The following is a 17,803-nucleotide window of genomic DNA, read 5'->3' as shown; positions in this document are numbered from 1 at the left end:
GGAGTCGTGGTACCACTACCAGAACTCTTAACTGAGCAGGTGTGTTCGAATAAGAACCAAAACCATAAGTATATCTCGCATTATACGAGGCGTTTCCAAAAAAGGTTTATCTTACCAGGAGAAGTTGAATTCTTTATCAAGCATATACAGGTTTTTCTGAATTAATATCAAAACCTTTAATAATCTGTAATTATAAATAGTCTGTAGTCAGATTTTCTTTCAGACCGGGAGTAGGTACAAAACGAAAAAAGTATAAATATTCCTAACGTGAATGGCAACGCTGCTATATACTTGACAAAGGCGCAGTCGGGATTCTCTATTCTCCTGTTCCATCGAAACTTTGGCACAGTCAGTGTCAAACTATTTACTGATGTGTTGAACATGAAATAGATTTGTTTGTTTAGATTAGCGTCATTCAAAATGCATTAGTTTCTTATTTAGCGCTATCGATTTAATAGGTTAAGTTTCAGTGATCGACTCTCTGTGATTGGTGTAGTGATCCACAGTGCTACAATTCAAAAATAAACACGACGTCACCTTCGACCTGTGTAACTTTGGAATGCGACAATAAATATTCCCAATTGATCTCAGAACACAAGCATGGAAGATAGGGAAAATTCAGATGGTGAAGATTCCTTGGACCCTAGGATTCAAGTTGCTTTGGAAAAATTGAACTCTAGTACTGATGAGATCAATAAATTAGAAATAGAATACGATGTGAGTGGTCCATCATGTTAATTATAGAATATAATCATAATAATAACAATATTTTTCATCCACTTCATTATAACGAAAAATCTGTGACATTTTAGGAGGCAAACACAACATTTCGCATGCTGCTCAATGAATCTACAAGAAGATTGAAACTATTGTTGAAGAAACTTGGTAATTGTATAGAACGAGCTAGACCTTATTATGAAGCCTCAGAAATTGCGAAAAAAGCTCAGGTAGAATGCCAGAAAGCAGCTGTGGCATTCAGAAAAGCTAATGGTAGGTTGGTTGTTACCATTGGTTGAATGGAAGAATTTTATTCATTAATAATTATAGAAATACATGCAGCTGCAAAGGAAACTGTAGCCTTAGCTGAACAACGATTTATGAGCAATCAACACGAATGGCAATTCGATAACGCTTGGCAGGAGATGTTGAATCATGCCACTATGAAGGTGAGTGAACAAAGTTAAAATTTAGTTTTACTTGAAATATCTACTTCAAACAAATGATATCAGGAAGTAGAGATATATGAGTTTGTCAATGTGAATCACAAATCAAACTGCAACTTTATTTACTGATAATTGCAGGGAATTCGAAGTAATAAATGTGATTCGTTAGTCATTATTGTAAAGTTGTCAACCTTGATCTATTCATTCAAATGTTTTATGGGAATCTGAGAACTGAGGAGAATCTTTTATTGGAGACGTCATTTGGTCATTAATTATGCAATACAGAGGACTAGTGTTTTAAGGTTGATGTAAACTCATCAATTCTTGTTTACAGAAGATGCTAATCAGTTCAAATATATTAACTATTCAGACATCGCATCTTCATTATCAAAATATTGATTTTTTCCTCGCCATTTTCTGTGGTTGTTTTTATTTCTGTGCAGTTTGATTTAAAATGCCAGATACATGTTCAAATTCTTCGCATTTTCTTGCCTAAATACGGCAAGGCACGTCTCAATAATCATAGACCCAAATCCTAAATAATCTATGATCCTTATTCATCTATGACCACAACCAAAAAAAAAACGAATTCATATTCATAGAACAATAGAAATTTCATATGCAAAATTCCATCTTTTCCGTGCGATCCTTTCACAACAAAACAGCGTGATCAAATTATTTACATCAGGAATATCTACATACTTCCCGTCTGCATTAAAATGAGGATGGATTGACAGAGTGGTTTCTCAACCAGATCATCAACATGTTTGGAATATTAATTTTGACAGATAATGGCCGAGTTTTGAACCCACGCACCATCGAGATTTATACGATGACCATAGGCGTAACTATGGGAAGGGTTGGTCATCTCGAAAAAAAAATTATTTTTGTGTTTTTTCGCGGTTTTTTTGGATTTTTGCAGGAGATTACGTTCCTCTATGATTTTTATCGGTTTCTTCCTATTTTCCCATTATACTTATGGTTCGTAAATGTCGATTGTTCCTTCGCTAATGTTTCACAGTTGTTGAAGCCCGTTTTGAGCCGTGACTTGGACAAAGCGTGGCCGGTTAAAGATCCGTTATATGTTTATCTAGTTACATATTTTTCTCGAGTCATTTAGGTTCGAATTTTTAGAAGATTAAAGGTCAATTTACTCCATGAACGTAACGGTATAGTTCCATAAAAATGCATTAAATAATGGTTTATGAACTTATTTTCTGGTAGTTTAGCGGCCGAGACCTTGATATTGGTGCTATTGACTTTGACATGAGTTTATTTTAGATTCATTATCTGCAATATTGGGTTATATTGTCGATTTGTTGATTTGCACGTTTGGTTTCCGTTAGAAAACCGCAACTTTCATACATTTCATTCCAATTATTATGACAATAATGACTATATTAGAAATAGCTTTGATGGGATATTGATATTTTGTGTTGGTAACCGCGAATATCTGTCATTAGTGTCAGTTGTCATTCAATCGAAGTGCTAATTTGTTGAAAAGTGTTTAATGGTTGTCTTTCGATTCTATATTTTCGTTATTATCGTTTTAGTTGTCTTAATTAAAAAGTAACTAGCGTCATACAGGTGATTTTCTCTCAGAAGAAATCAATGACATGATTTTTTGACACAAGTCTATAAGGACACCACTGGTGAACTAAAATTTTTTTGTGGAAACAATATGAAACTAAGTTCGGTCGTTTTAGAAATGATAATTATAAAGGGTGTTTTTTTTAGAGTTATAGAACTTTAAATTGCAATTAAACAACGATGAATTATTCGATTGACATGAATTTTATTTATCCGCAAGATAATCTTGGGACATTATATTTTGAATATGATTTCTGGCATATATCCGCCACGGCTGGCTCGGATGTAGTCCAATCTGGACGCCCAATTTTCGATGATTTTTTCCAACATTTGTGGCCGTATATCGGCAATAACACGGCGAATGTTGTCTTCCAAATGGTCAAGGGTTCGTGGCTTATCCGCATAGACAAATGACTTTACATAGCCCCACAGAAAGTAGTTTAGCGGTGTTAAATCACAAGATCTTGGAGGCCAATTCACAGGTCCAAAACGTGAAATTAGGCGGTCACCAACGTGTCTTCAAATAAATCGATTGTGGCACGAGCTGTGTGACATGTTGCGCCGTCTTGTTGGAACCACAGCTCCTGGACATCATGGTTGTTCAATTCAGGAATCAAAAAGTTAGTAATCATGGCTCTATACCGATCACCATTGACTGTAACGTTCTGACCATCATCGTTTTTGAAGAAGTACGGACCAATGATTCAACCAGCCCATAAAGCGCACCAAACAGTCAGTTTTTCTGGATGTAACGGTGTTTCGACATACACTTGAGGATTAGCTTCACTCCAAATGCGGCAGTTTCGTTTGTTGACGTAGCCATTCAACCAGAAGTGCGCTTCATCGCTAAACAAAATTCGCTTATGAAAATCGGGCACAACGGCAATCTCATTTTGGGCCCATTCGACGAATCTACGCCTCACTTGATGATCGTTTTGCTATTCATGATGAATTGCCAAACCAAATTGAGAATAAATCACTTGACAGCTGTTAAATCGGTCGCCATCTTGAACAGTAATGCCAACTTTAAGTTATATACCTCGAAAAAAAAAACACCCGATACTTCAAATGTTTACTTAAAGAAACGTATCGACTCCTGAGAGTTGTAAGCTAGAATCGCAGTTCGAATATTTAACAAGTAACCCTCGTATCTCAAAAGTAATCAACCTGTGCTCGATTAGATTTTTATCGTGAGGAAAAATCGGTGAAATTGAAATGAAATTGATCGGTATCGATATAAATTGCACAGCTTGTGGTTGAATGATTCTATAATAGTGGATTTCGTGGGACTCAGCATGAAATAACTCATCCAACGAATTCGTTTCAAAGTTGAAAACCGTATATTTTCATTCCATTATGTTAAAAAATTCATTATAGTTTTCATTTAATTTTCAGTCTGTTGTAGGTGGACTTAATTACTCGAAACAATGGTATAGCGTTATGCAATTATTTTAAAAGTGTCACAGTTGTTGAGGATTACGGTGCGTACGAAATAAAACTTGTAGTGCAGAATCGGTTCTCAAAAACGCAATTTTGAGAATTCCTTAAATTTCGGTTTTGAGTATAAACGTGACAACGTCGCGTTTTTTTTTAGAGAAAGTTTCATTGCCCGTTTGTGGGTAGAGCAAATTTAGTTCAAATAATTCATACAATGAATAGTCGGAGAAATGCCAGAAAAAATTATGTAACATCACTAATTTCAGTTTTTCAAGCTATCAATTGCAGATCAAGGTGTGATGTAGGGTTTTCCTATGAGAGGTTTCAGTTTGATATGAAAAAACTAGTATATTTTTAGAGATATCAATGGATATTTATTTCATTTTGAAGAGGCCTTGAAGAAAAAAGTCTAGATGTGTTAAATCATGAGATCTCGGTGGCCAATGGTGATCACCTCTTCGAGAAATAACACGACCAGGACACATTTCTTGCAAAATTTAAATTGTTTCATTGTTTTTGTGGCACGTAGTACTGTCTTATTGAAAATGAACGACGTCCATATTAATATCTTCCAATTTCGGTTATAAAAATTGCAATAACCAAGATCTACCTGGGTTGTTCTTTAGCGACGCACACGTTTTCGATTCTTTACATCACTAGCTTCTTCCAACAGCTCAAATTTTTCCACCAGTGTCAGCAATGCCGGTTGAGAAGGTGCTTTACGACGACCTAAAAGTGATTTAGTTTTTCGAAATGCGACTGCAAAATTTTGTAGGGAATTTTAATAATTTCACTAGTTTTTATTTGTCAAATGTCAATAGATGACAGCTTCAAAAGTGACAGCTGCCCAGATAGCGAGCTATTCAAAATGAAACCTGTTATTGGAAAACCTGTATCTGAGACTCAACATTTGGAAAATTCTTAAACCTTTTTTAAACTTCTGTGATATAATAGGAAATAAAAATTCACACTATGTAATTTCGCGTGTTTTCTCTTTGAAATAAATACGCTTTTGTATAAGCTGGTGCTGCTGAGAGAGTGTCAAAGTGAATAGGACACCTCGAACGAATGTAATTTGACACTAATGACAGGTATTCACGGATGCCAACATGAAAATATCGAATGTTCCACTAAAGTGACCAGTATCATATTATTGTCAATTTCAGAAAGGCGATACCGAAGCAAGTGATTTTTCACAAGGTGTAGAGTTTCTGTAACTTCTCAAATTCACCAAGAAATGAAAGAAATGTGGCCAAATTTCCGCATCTAATTTCGATAGAGAAAGTTAAGATGCATAGAATCCCTGGTGTGTGTACTGATTCGATTTTGTTTCAAACTTTTTGAGATATCCACCTGTTGCTTTGGTGTTCTGCTTCACCAGAGTTCTGTAAGGTGGCGCTCTTCAGAAATTCTCGAATTCCCGCTATCTGCCTGGCGCCGTTTAAAAATGAAATACTGATTTTCGACTTTACAAACTTTCACAATAAATTACAATTCAGTTCCTATCGAATGTTTAATGAAATGAACGGAATATAATGACGGAGTATAGAAGATTGTTACGAGCATAGAATATAAAATATTATTGTTCTATACTCGAAGGTCACGAGAGTCGAGAGAAATGTCAAATATAAACGATGTATGCGCCATCTGAAACAGACGCGATCCCTCGAAATCAAGTAGGTATAAATCTGAAAAATCTCCCGTTTTCTCTGAAAGTTTTACAGGTATAAGTAGACGCACCAGGTTTTCTATGCATATTAGAGAAAGTATAAAATTTGCTCCACTTTTTTTTTGTATTACCCATCGAACGTTTGGGTTGGGTCTTAAACATATGTGGAGTCGATAACAATGCTACGTTTTTTGTTTAGCAACGCGCTCACGTTTGTCAAAACACCGCGTTTTGTTATTTTGCGGGTCGAACGTTTTGCGTACAATGGGTTGCGTAATCCTGCGGACGCGTCAAAATCACTCTTTTCGAATTGAAATTGAGGCGCAATTGTTGTTGTTGTTTGGTTTCGCTTACTTTCTTTTCTGCATTGTGTTCAGGTTGCGCAAGGCTTAGTGCGAGGATGCCATGGGAATTTTTTTTTCTGTTTGCGTAACGATGAGATAAGGTTCATATCAGATCTGCCGTTTTTTGAATTTTTTATATGGTAGTTGTGGAAATATTAGCGGATTGTACTTTTTTTGGAAATGAAATGTGAAATGAAAAAATTGAATACTATTTCAGTAGGCTTTGTTCTGAAATATCAACATTTTCGATAAACGGCTAAACCAGTTTTCCAAAAATCTATTACTACCGGTTAGGAAGATAATGTGAGAATTCCTCGGTATTTATCGCTTAAGTTACATTACAACACACCACGGTCCGAAATTTAACCTGATTTCACATTTGAAAGAAATATGTCATAAGTGTCACTTATGTGAATCATATTATATGAAAATGAAATTCCTAAATTAGGATTATTATAGATGTAAAATGATGACTGAATGCCAGAACTTATCGGTTCTTAACGACTGATTTTAACTTCGAACACAGTTTCATCTACATTTAACGTTATTTTTCCTATACAGAAAAAAAATTCCATAATTGTCATTCATGTGAGTGATTTAATAAAAAGTTGAATATTTCTCGGATAGGCAAAATTACATATTAATCGAAACAATTAATCAATTACAACAAATGATTTGGAAATGAGCTTTGGTAGTTTTTCTTTTAATCAACTTAAAGTTGAAGACGATGACGTCTTACAAATTAACTTGTTTTCCTTGACCTAAAATTGTTATCCGCTATAATGAGTTTTCCGAGGCTTAACATACCTGGAAATTGACCGTGAAATCAAATCATTACAGCTTTTCGCTTGGAAAATGGATATTGACTAATGTTTAACGATGAGTCAACAAATGAATGGTACCAAACTATTTTGGGATTGTTTAATGATGGATAATGGAAAGTTTTTCGGTATTGCTCAGAATTAACTTGCAATAATATTATTATTATTATGAATCTAGAATAAAGTTTGAATCACGGAATTGATAAGCTTTTAACAACTCCATCTAACTATAAACTTTTAATACCTTAGTCTATATTTGATGTTAATACAATAGAAATTTCATAAGTGCCATTTATGCAAGTGAATTCATATAAAGTTGAATATTTGCAAAATTACAGATTTAAACAAAAAAAGCAATTATGTAGTCCAATTGAGGTGAAAATGAACTTTTGTGTTAATTTAGAACTATTTTTCCTTTTTCTCATCGATACTTTCAAGAAGAAGGATAGTTTCTCTTCTCGAGAGAAATATGTCATAAGTGTCACTTATGTGAATCATATTACATGAAAATGAAATTCTCAAATTGGTATTGTTTTTATAAATCTGAAATGATGACTGAATGCAAGAATTTATCGATTTCTAACTAGTTAATATGATTCTAACTTTTAACAAACCTTGATCTGCATTTAATATTAAGTTTTCCACTATAAAAGGAATTCCATAAGTGTCATTCATGTGAGCGATTTCGTATAAAGTTGAATATTTCTTGAATGATCAAAATTACGTATTAATTGACACAATGAATCAATTAGAACAAATGATTAGGAAATAAACTTTGGTGTTAACTAACACGAAGGACAATAGAGCTCCTTTTAATCAACTTAAAGTTGAAGACGTCTTACAAGTATAACTCGTTTCCTTGACCTAAAAGTGTTATCTGCTATAATGAGTTTTCCGAAGCTTGAAATACCTGGAAATTGGCCGTGAAACTAAATCATTACAGCTTTTCAGTCGGAAAATGAATTTAGACCAACGTTTATTCATCAGTCACCAAATAAACGGTAACACATTATTTTTGGATTGTTTATTTGGAAATGGCGAACTAACAATGAACAGTTTTTGGGTATTACTCATGGTGAGGTATTATGATTATTTTTATGGATCTGGAGTAAAGTCTGAATGCTGAAATTCATTGGTTTTTATCGACTTAATCCCATTATAACTTTAAATAATTCAATTTATATTTAATGTTAATACAATAGAAATTCCATAAGTGCCATTTATGTGAGTGATTTCATATAAAGTGGAATATTTCTCGAATTGGCAAAACTATGGATCTAAACATTCTAAACGATTAATCAATTAATGCAATCGATTTGAAACTGCACGTTTGTGTTAATTTAGATCTATTTTCCCTTTTTCATATCTCTACTTTCAAGCGGTAGGCACAATGAACGATGGTTTCCCTTTTAATCAACTTAAAAGTAGAAGACACCTTACAAAATATAACTCGTTTTCCTTGACCTAGAAGCGTTATCGGCTTTGATGAGTTTTCCTAGACTTGGAATGGTTGTAAATTTAATGTGAATTCAAATCATTCCAGCTTTTCACTCGGAAAATGGTTATAGACCAACGTTTATCGTTGAGTCACCAAATGAACGATACCAAAATATTTTCGAATAACGGATTATGAAAAGTTTTCTTGTTATTACTCGGAATGAACTACTAGTTGTTTATCATTTTACGACCTACTTTCAATCGAGTACATATTTCCTGACTTATTCGTCACAGACCCCTCACATAAAAACGTTTTTAAAACATCAATTTCTGATCTAAAACATAGTGAGGTTTCAAAGGTGTAGCATACATCCAGGAGAAGTTGCAGCCTTAGGAATATTTTCTATTTTTTCTTCGAAAATTTCAAATTTTTACCTTTAATTTCTGAAATAATGTACTAATCGCCGAACTGCAAGCATTTTCGTGATCTTCATAGTCGAATTTCTGTTTTCTAAGGGGGTAAATTTTTCGAAAATTTGAATTTCCCTCTAAAAAGCGTTATATTTCCTGAATTATTCGTCACAGACCCCTCAAATAAAAACACAAAATAAATTGAATTTCCATCCAAAAATCGTTATGCATATTTCCATTGTTGCCACATTCGTTCGAAACGTTTTGATTCTACGAATTTAACGATTTTCCACATCGTGCGTCAAGTTTCTTTCTTGCGTGTTTGGGGAAAGTCAGTGTTTTCATGTGGAACACAAATATGCTAGGTCATTCGGAAAATTTCGGGAGAGATCTTTTCATTGGGAAAAATTGGTATCTACATATTATGATACCTTAAAAGGGGATTTTAATAGATATAGTAGATCCATAAAGATACTCTTTTTTTTTAGTATCAAAATAAAACTTTTATTGGAAAACCCTTTATATAACTGGTAGAATAGGCGGAAGCATTCTCTAGGGTTTTCCAATTGGAATGATACAAATTAAAATGGTTATAATCGAAAAAATTCTAGTTCCAGTGTTACAAAATTCAAAAAAATCTAGTTGTAATGTTATAAATTTAAACGAATCGAAGGTTCAATAAAACAAGGTTTTCTCCATCAACACATTGCCATATTATTATTATTATTGCATTGCAGTAGGCGGTTTAACAGTTTGACTGCTATGTCACAACTGTTTATTATTTCTTTTTTCGTCACCGACTTCTAAGGTCATTAGCCAAAAGCAATAATCAACAATACAGCAAATATATAACGTGCGTACAAGTAAACAAACATTATTTAAAATGATAATCTAGTATTATAACTAATTACAAAATTAATTAAAAGTGTGAATGTGAATGGCTAGTGTATAAAAGAATATACATATGGTGGTATATTCGAAGTTAACCTGTGTCTTTGACATCTGGCACTTCTTCGTTTACCAACTCCAATATGTCACCTGTCATTCTGTCTTGACAGGTGTCATTAAGACGTAACTTTTCAACCCTATTCCACCTTTTTCTGATAAATTTCATATTTTCAGGTTATGGAGGCAGAAAACGACAAGGCCGAAAGCGGAAGAGAACACCAAAGGAGGGCGACAATCTTCAAGGCCGCCGAAGAACGGCTGAAATTCCTGGAGGACAAGCTCCAACGCCATATCATCAAGGCCCGCCCCTATTTCGACGAAAAAGCTCTATGTCAGGAGCAGCTCAACACCCAGAAGGAGAGGATAGACGCCATCAAAAAAGACATAGCCAGGACGAAAAACAGCTACTCCCAAACCCTAAAAGAGCTCGAACAGATATCCAACGAGATCCACGTGAAAAGAAACAATCTGAAGAGCGAGCACGACCTGTTGAAACGACCCAGAGAGCCAGGCGTAGGGGCGGAGCTTACGGAAGAAGAAGACGATAAATCTGTGGTCTCGACGGTGTCGAAGTGCAACTCCCTAGATTTCAACCTGGAACTGGACAAGTGCGAACTGAGGAGTTCCAGCTCTATGAGCGGCGTTTCCGATGAGATCGAAGAAATAGAGAACTTCGAGGATAATTTAGACGATCTGAAACATAAAGTGAAACAGTTGTCTGTAAGACCTGCCAACGGTTGCGAGGGAAAATGTACAGATGGCGTTTGGGAATCTGAGCTTCGCACCGCGGTCGATAAGTTAGATCACATGATGTTGATGCAGGAGTGTGCCAGAGAGTTGGATAACTACAAGACGGAAATCAAGATGGCGGAAGGTAGCAGAGGCGTGTCTACGGAAAGGGAGAGTGTCCGAAATCAATAGGGCGTGAACATTTTGTTGTTTTAAAGGTGTTTGTATCCTGGTCGCCTGGTTGTTTTGGAAATAGCGGTTCCTATTTCTCCTGAACAAACTTTTTTGGTTTATTAGGAGCATTTTTAGTGCAAAATCATTTTAATATGTACCGATTCACATTTTTGTGGAACGAGAATATAAATAGGGAAATTTTGCCAATGGCAGGCTGTTTGGCCAACTAAACACCATAAAAAGTTAAACCTCGAGCTACTACAATGCTTTTAACTTTGAAATATATTTCTAAAATCACTTGCAATATTGTGTAAATAATTTTTCAAAGTTAGTCGTGTTAGGTTTAAACTTGGGATCTGAACCATAGTACTCAGTGTTTAGTAGCAATCTAACAATGGAATGTATTAATTGGGTATAATATGTCACCATATTTTGATGAGACGCTTGAACTTTAATTGACAATATTTAGGGAAAAACTTTTATTTCGACACTTTTTTTGAAGACTAAAAATGTAAGGTATTATTTTTCAACTACGATATGTGATGTACAAATTTTAGTTTTTAATTTTGTGTGATCTTAACACATGTTGTGTAACTTGGTTTTATCCTTTTATTTATTAAAATGATTTATTTTATAGAACTTTTTGTATTTTTTAATATGAATACTCTTCATATCATCGAAAGGTTATCTTAATAGGTAATCAAATTCCATATGTGCTTTTCTCACTTTATTTTTCAAAATCAATAATGGGGTAGCTAGGGGAAAGAATAGATACCAAATTTTAACATAATAATTTTATTTACAGTCAATTCGTAAATACAATATACAATTCTCTTTTAGATAATTTTCGAATTCATTAAAATATTAGTCATCTGAAGAATTAACAAGATATAAGTACATCTCGCGAATTCTATAAATAAATAAAAACACAAACATTACAATTTGTCAACAACTAAAGGATTTTGTACAGTACTCGACACATTTCCCGGTTTGTTCAGTCTCGATAGCAGTTTCTTGCTAAAACTGTCAATTTTTATCTGTTTCGTTCTGGAGTTTTGTGTATTGTTCGTTTTTAGCTCATCTAGGAAATGTGTCAAATATATCAAGTATTCGTTAAAATCTCAATTTCCGGAGAGACACCTCTCGAATTTAATTATGGCATGACTTATTAAATTCTAAAGTTCACATTATCAGGCACTATTACGAATTTAAGGCACTGTTATCTAGGATTAATTTTAATTAGTCTGTTAAAATATCACTGGACCTGATTGGCTTACGATCTATTTTTACACCTACCGTTTTAACTACAGATGGCAGTGTAATCTAAGTGGGCAGATCTTTATGTTATGGGCGTAGCTAAAACTGATGATCAACTACAGTATAATAATAATTGATTAATGAAGTGATATTAATCAATTATAATTAATTGCTAATTTATAATGTTTCGCTCTAACTTTTGTTCACTTTCTCTATGCTGTAGAACGAAGGATGATCTTAGAATATTTCACTATGGCATACGTTCAGAGCTCATGACTCTTTTTCGATAAATTTCTTAATTGATAGACATTCAACTATAAACACATCCACTCTCGAATAAATTAATTAATATCAATCGTTCAAGTCTTGTTCGTTGGGTCGTTAGACACCGTCCACACGTTCTATAATGCTTCGTCTCCATGGTGGTAACCGTTGCGGTTGAGGGGCTGTCGTTCTGGTGCATTGGAAGGTCGGTTCCTCTTGAAGAAACCGAGCTGGAAAAAGGAAGATATTAGTTTGGGACTTTTCACCTTCGAACCAAGCAAAATGAAGGATGTTGAATTTTATCGAAGATGGATGATGATGATGCTCTAACGAAAAATACCTGCTTGTGTCCAGGATTTTAGCTTGAAAAATGCGCAAAAATTGGGTAAAACGTACACCTTCAAAAATTCTGTCTCGAAAGTGTAGACGAAGAATGGACTATTTGCTGGTTTTGCTTGAAATTCTGTTTAAGAGCTACTGACAATATTTTTTTTAAATGGGATCTAGTCGGAAAAAAATGAGCGCTCAAAAATCACACTTTATAGCTTTTTGAAATGTTGGTGTTATCCATTTCTAACACTATGTAGTTTATTAGGCCAATTGAAAAAGTCCCTGGTCTGAGGCACAGATGGCGGTGCTAGTATTAAATCCATATGATTTTTAGTTAGTACCAACCTTCAAACGATACGTGTCGAAATTTGACAGCAGTCCGACCATTAGTTTGTGAGATATTGCGTTGTGAGTGTACCTACTTTTGTTATTTGAAAAAATATGGAAAAAAGAAATTTGTGTGCTGATAAAATATTGCCTTTTGAAGAAAAAATACAGTTGAAGCAAAATCTTGGCTTGGTGAAGAGTTTCCGGGGTCTGCACCAGGAAAGTCAACCATCATTGATTGGTATGCTAAGTTTTAACGTGGTGAAATGAGCACCGAAGACGGTGAACGCAGTGGACGCCCAAAAAGGTATGTTACCGACGAAAAAATAAAAAAAGTTCGCAAAATAATTTTGAATGACCGTGAAGTGAAGTTGATCGAGATCGAGACATTGTGAAGATATCGTCTGAATGTGTAAATCATATCATTCACAAAAGATACATGAGAAAGCTGTGTGCAAAATGGGTGCCGTGCGAGCTCACAATCTATCAAAAGCAACAACGTGTTTATGATTCTGAGCAGTGTTTGAGGCTGTTAAGTGCATTAAAACCTGAATTTTTGCGTCGATATGTGACAATGGATGAAGCATGACTCCATCATTTCTCTCCGGAGTCCAATCGACAGTCAGTTGCTTAGAACATTAATAATCTATCTATATTCTAAGGTCAGCTGAGTGGACTGCCCACGATGAACCGCTTTCAAAGCGAGGAAAAACACAACAGTCAGCAGGCAAGGTTATGGCATCAATATTCTTGGATGCGCAGGGTATAATATTAATTGATTATCTCCAAAAGTGCCAGACCATCAACAGCGATTATTATATAGCATTATTGGATCGTTTAAAGGATAAAATCGTTAAAAAACGTCCCCATTTGAAAAAAAGTGCTGTTTCATCAAGACAATGCGCCGTGTCACAAATCGATAAAAACAATGTCAAAATTGCATGAATTGGGCTTCGAATTGCTTCTGCATCCACCGTATTCGCCAGATCTGGCCCCTAGCGACTTTTTTTCTGTTGTCAGACCTCAAAAGAATACTCGCTAAAAATAAATTTAGCGTCAATGAAGAAGTAATAGCCGAAAATGAGGCCTATTTTGAAGCGAAAGACAAAATGGTATCGAATAGTTTGGAAGATTGCTATAATCACTGTATCGCCCTCGAAGGCAACTATGTTGAATAATAAAATCGAATTTTGACAAAAAAAATGTGTTTTACTGTGGTAGACCGGGGGCTTTTCAAATGGCTTTTTATGTAGTTTAGTACAATGTTTGAATAAGAAAAATCGATTCTAACAAAAACCAGCAAATGGTCCTTTCTCCATAGCTTAGCGCACTTCTTGTTTACCTTGTAGAGTAACAATACGGCCAACAGTAAAATGAGAGTGCCTACGATGGCCGATAGTAAAATGATCCACAGTGGTACCACATCGGATTTGATCTCAGGTGGTGGTCCAGGTACGTTGGTTTCAATCTCAAACGTTGTGACGTTGGTTTTGTCTGTTTTCCCGAAGAAAGGTAGTTTGGTTATTTTAGCTGCCATCATGGAGGAGAATTTAATCGAGTGGTCGGTCACCTGTCAGAAAAAATCACAGTTAGATGAAGGTGGGGTCAAGTCGGATTATACACTTACGTTTTTCAAGACCTTAGCGCTTATCCTACCTCTGAAAGCCACCACAACTTCCTTCTCTGGTGCCAATCTTCCAACAACGCACCTCACATTGAAACACTTGGTAGAATGGCACTGGATGGCCTGCATCATTGCCTTGTCGTAATGCAACACCCTGTGTTGATAAACTGCTTGACGTTTCTTTCTTCCCATGTATCCGTATGTTGGTCTGTTCGTTGGTACGTTGTCTCCTTCGATTGAGTTTTGAGGCGGAGAGACAGACTTTGAGCTGGACCAGCGTTCTTGCTTGGAGAACGAAGAACTACTGCTGCTGGATTGAGATGATTGCTGCTTGGAGGAGCTGGACTTCTTGGAGGATCTCTTGCTACCCTGCGATGTTGCTTTGGAGCTTCTGTCTTGTCTTGCATCTGGTATGAAACGTCCTGTGTCAGGGTCATACGTCCCAGTTAAAGAAACCTGTGTTGAAGAAGAAAGATTATTGTATATACCTATATATCTACCCATTCCAGTGAAGAGATTTCAAAGTAAGAACTCACTTCTTCTGTGAAAGTAACTCTTTTCCCGCCAGCTCCTTGACCACCAGTAGCACCAACACCAACGCTACCACTACCACCAAGATGCATCTCATTACCGTTGCTCACTTGGGTGAAAGTGGTGGTGAACCCTTTATTAGCTGCAAGATTTCCAAGGTCTTGGTTGAAGTCAACAGCACCACCTCTGCTAGAACCATATTCTTCCACGAAAGAACCGTTTGAACCTTCGTCGACACTAACAGCCTTTTTGTAGGAGTGGTAGATGCCTTCTTCGTCGAAATATCCAGTTTGAGACTGGTCACCCTCTTCAGAAGCCTCGATATATTCGTTTTCATAGCTGCCTTCGTACACTTAATGCAAAAAAGGTTAGATTCAAGTTTGTTTTGTCGTAAGAGGAGCTTACCTTTGTTTCCTGAATCATAAAGACCATAACTGGTGCCGTTCTGTTGGTACCCTGTGCTGCTTTGGCTTCCGCCAGCCAGGGAGCCTGAGTATGTCGTTTGGCTCTGTTGGCTTGTTGATGGTCCAATTCGATAGTCTGTTTGGTATCTCCTCTCTTCCTGCCTTCCACCATTATTTTTATCCCACTGGAACACCCTGCCAGCTTGTGTACCCCCTTGACTAGTTATGGTGAAGTTCTTTCCCTCAATACGATTGACAATAGGCCTACCATCGATTGGATAACTGTTCAGATTGGTCACCCCGCTGGACTCGGTCTTTTCGAAGTAACTACCGCCAGAAGCGCCACCTGCTGGTAGTACATGAGACGCACTACCTTCGCTCACAGTGCTAGTGCTCAAAATTTCACCGGTTACAGCGTCTGAGATGGTTGTGGTGTTGGTAACTGTTGTTACTGGAACGCCTTGGATGATTTTCGTTTCGTATTTGGTATGAGTGGTGGTGATCCTGCCTTCGTCCACTCTGCTGGTTCCCTGACTACCCCTCTGAGGGACACCCAAGGCATGATGGTCACTTTTACCTGTGGAAAATGAGTTTAAAAGTTTTATTGAGAACTTTTTGTCGTTTTTCTCACGCAAATAAATGGTAGAGTTGAAAACATTCACTGGTCAATGTCCAAACCTACCTTTACGAACGTAAGTGTTGAGGATTTTTCCCCTACCATCTCGAACGGTTGTAGTGTTGGTAACCATGGTGTAGGGAATACCATCGATCACTTTAGTTTCGTATTCAGAGTAAGTGGTCGTTGTAACACCTCCGAAAGCTCCTGATGATGAAACTGAGCCATTTTGTCTTTGCATTTCAATCACTGATATGTCTTCAGATCCTCCCACAAGGGACGTTATGTCTTCTTGGCTAGGATTGATCGCAGCGCCACCACTTACTCCTGTTGTGATGACGTCAGTTTCGAGACTGACTCTTCCTCCTGAGACTACAGAGTGGAACTCAATGGAAGATTCCTTCACGTTGATCCTCTCCCAACTGAAGTTTTCTTCGATCTAGATTAGATGAGGAAAAATAATTGAACCAATGTAATTGGAATAAATTGTAGGGAAGATCATAATTCCCTTCATATATAAAAACAACAATTTTAAATTCAACAAGGCAAATGTCATGGCTAACTTAACCTTACCTAACCTAACCAGACCAATGTCATGAAAATTGATGTTAGATATGACATTAGTTCGTAGCAACTTATTAAATTAATATGAGTATATGTTATTCATACCAAATTTTTCTTTGAACTTACGCTGAGGTTGAGGTAGTTAGCTTCTGGCACGAAGTGACACTTGACATTCCCCAAAGTATGTGGTTGCTCCATCAAATAGAGGAAACTCTCCCCTTCCAAGGTCGCGAAAGGCCAAGAAAGCAACAACTCAGTCTCCTCAATGTTGGCAGGACCTAAATTCCGTAGGAAGTAAGTGTGGATAACTTGAGGGCCAATGTCTTGTTCTTTGTATATCTTGTCATTGGGGTACATGGTTTCATTGAAGTATAGCTCAGGTGGATGTGACACTCCTCTCAGCTCTATATTGGAGTCAGCCCAAACATCTATGGAGATGTGTCTGTGATTGTCTTCTACGTCTTTCTGGAGTTCGGGGTTTGTGCTGTTGACATACATGTCGAATTCAAAGGTGTCCTGTAAGCCATCTTTGTAATACGGTTGGAGGATGATGTCGAACTTGACCTTGGGAAGAGAGAAAAATATTTAGGTTGATCCTTGATTGAACGTTTTCTGAAATAAGCTGAAATTACTTACAATATTTCCAGCTGGCAAGGGATTTCCTATATCGCAATTCAGGGTCCTGTTTTCGGAGTTCCTGCAAGTAGCATGTTGCTGAGATTTGTCGTCAACCTTCTTGAAGTATATACCGTCAGGGTAAACAAGAGAAAACGACGTTCCAAACGAATCCTCTCCATTATTGTTGACGATGATGGTGAAATTCAGGTTTTCCTTGGAGCCAAACAGATACTGTTGGACGTTCCTGGTTGAAAGATTCGGAGTTATTGAAAGGAGAAGAATACAAACATTTCTGTGAACTTACGGAGTGATATCGATGCTGAGGTTGGGTATGCAGACATTGTCAGGTCCGCAGTTGTTCTTGATGACTATAGAGTCCTTTCTTACCGGTGGGGAGTTTAGGTCGAGAATTGACATTAACATAGAATTTGGATCTCTGGCCTCTCTGGTGCTTCGTATCCTGTAATCTTCTTCTTTCATCCAGTACTTCACTTCGGCTTCCAAGGCGGTTAGTTTGTCGTATAAGTCAGGCTGAAAATGAAATA

The 17,803-nt window shown here is 36.5% G+C and overlaps 2 protein-coding genes across 3 annotated transcripts in view; one reads left to right on the top strand and one right to left on the bottom strand.

Annotated features, from left to right (window-relative positions):
- The first annotated feature begins 296 nt into the window (after nucleotides 1-296).
- On the top strand, nucleotides 297-11,362 carry LOC123680804 (SH3 domain-binding protein 5 homolog). Its single transcript, XM_045618905.1, has 4 exons — nucleotides 297-717; nucleotides 813-990; nucleotides 1,048-1,166; nucleotides 9,995-11,362. Exons 1-4 carry the CDS (start codon nucleotides 601-603, stop codon nucleotides 10,739-10,741), a joined length of 1,161 nt encoding a protein of 386 aa, XP_045474861.1. The 5' UTR covers nucleotides 297-600; the 3' UTR covers nucleotides 10,742-11,362.
- A 140-nt stretch (nucleotides 11,363-11,502) lies between these two features.
- LOC123680369 (integrin alpha-PS2-like) overlaps nucleotides 11,503-17,803 on the bottom strand; it is a 115,888-nt gene continuing 109,587 nt past the window's right edge. For both annotated transcript variants that reach the window (XM_045618238.1, XM_045618239.1), the window contains 9 exons: nucleotides 17,563-17,789; nucleotides 17,277-17,502; nucleotides 16,767-17,204; nucleotides 16,143-16,515; nucleotides 15,462-16,037; nucleotides 15,062-15,408; nucleotides 14,529-14,981; nucleotides 14,244-14,471; nucleotides 11,503-12,474 (listed from right to left, as the gene is read on the bottom strand). In XM_045618238.1, the coding sequence (XP_045474194.1) occupies nucleotides 12,382-12,474; nucleotides 14,244-14,471; nucleotides 14,529-14,981; nucleotides 15,062-15,408; nucleotides 15,462-16,037; nucleotides 16,143-16,515; nucleotides 16,767-17,204; nucleotides 17,277-17,502; nucleotides 17,563-17,789 (2,961 nt within the window). In that variant the 3' untranslated portion in view covers nucleotides 11,503-12,381. The remainder of the gene's footprint in view (nucleotides 12,475-14,243; nucleotides 14,472-14,528; nucleotides 14,982-15,061; nucleotides 15,409-15,461; nucleotides 16,038-16,142; nucleotides 16,516-16,766; nucleotides 17,205-17,276; nucleotides 17,503-17,562; nucleotides 17,790-17,803) is intronic.

Source organism: Harmonia axyridis, chromosome 5, assembly GCF_914767665.1.
Source record: "Harmonia axyridis chromosome 5, icHarAxyr1.1, whole genome shotgun sequence".
NCBI lineage: Eukaryota > Metazoa > Arthropoda > Insecta > Coleoptera > Coccinellidae > Harmonia > Harmonia axyridis.
This window is presented reverse-complemented; position numbering and strand designations above follow the sequence as displayed.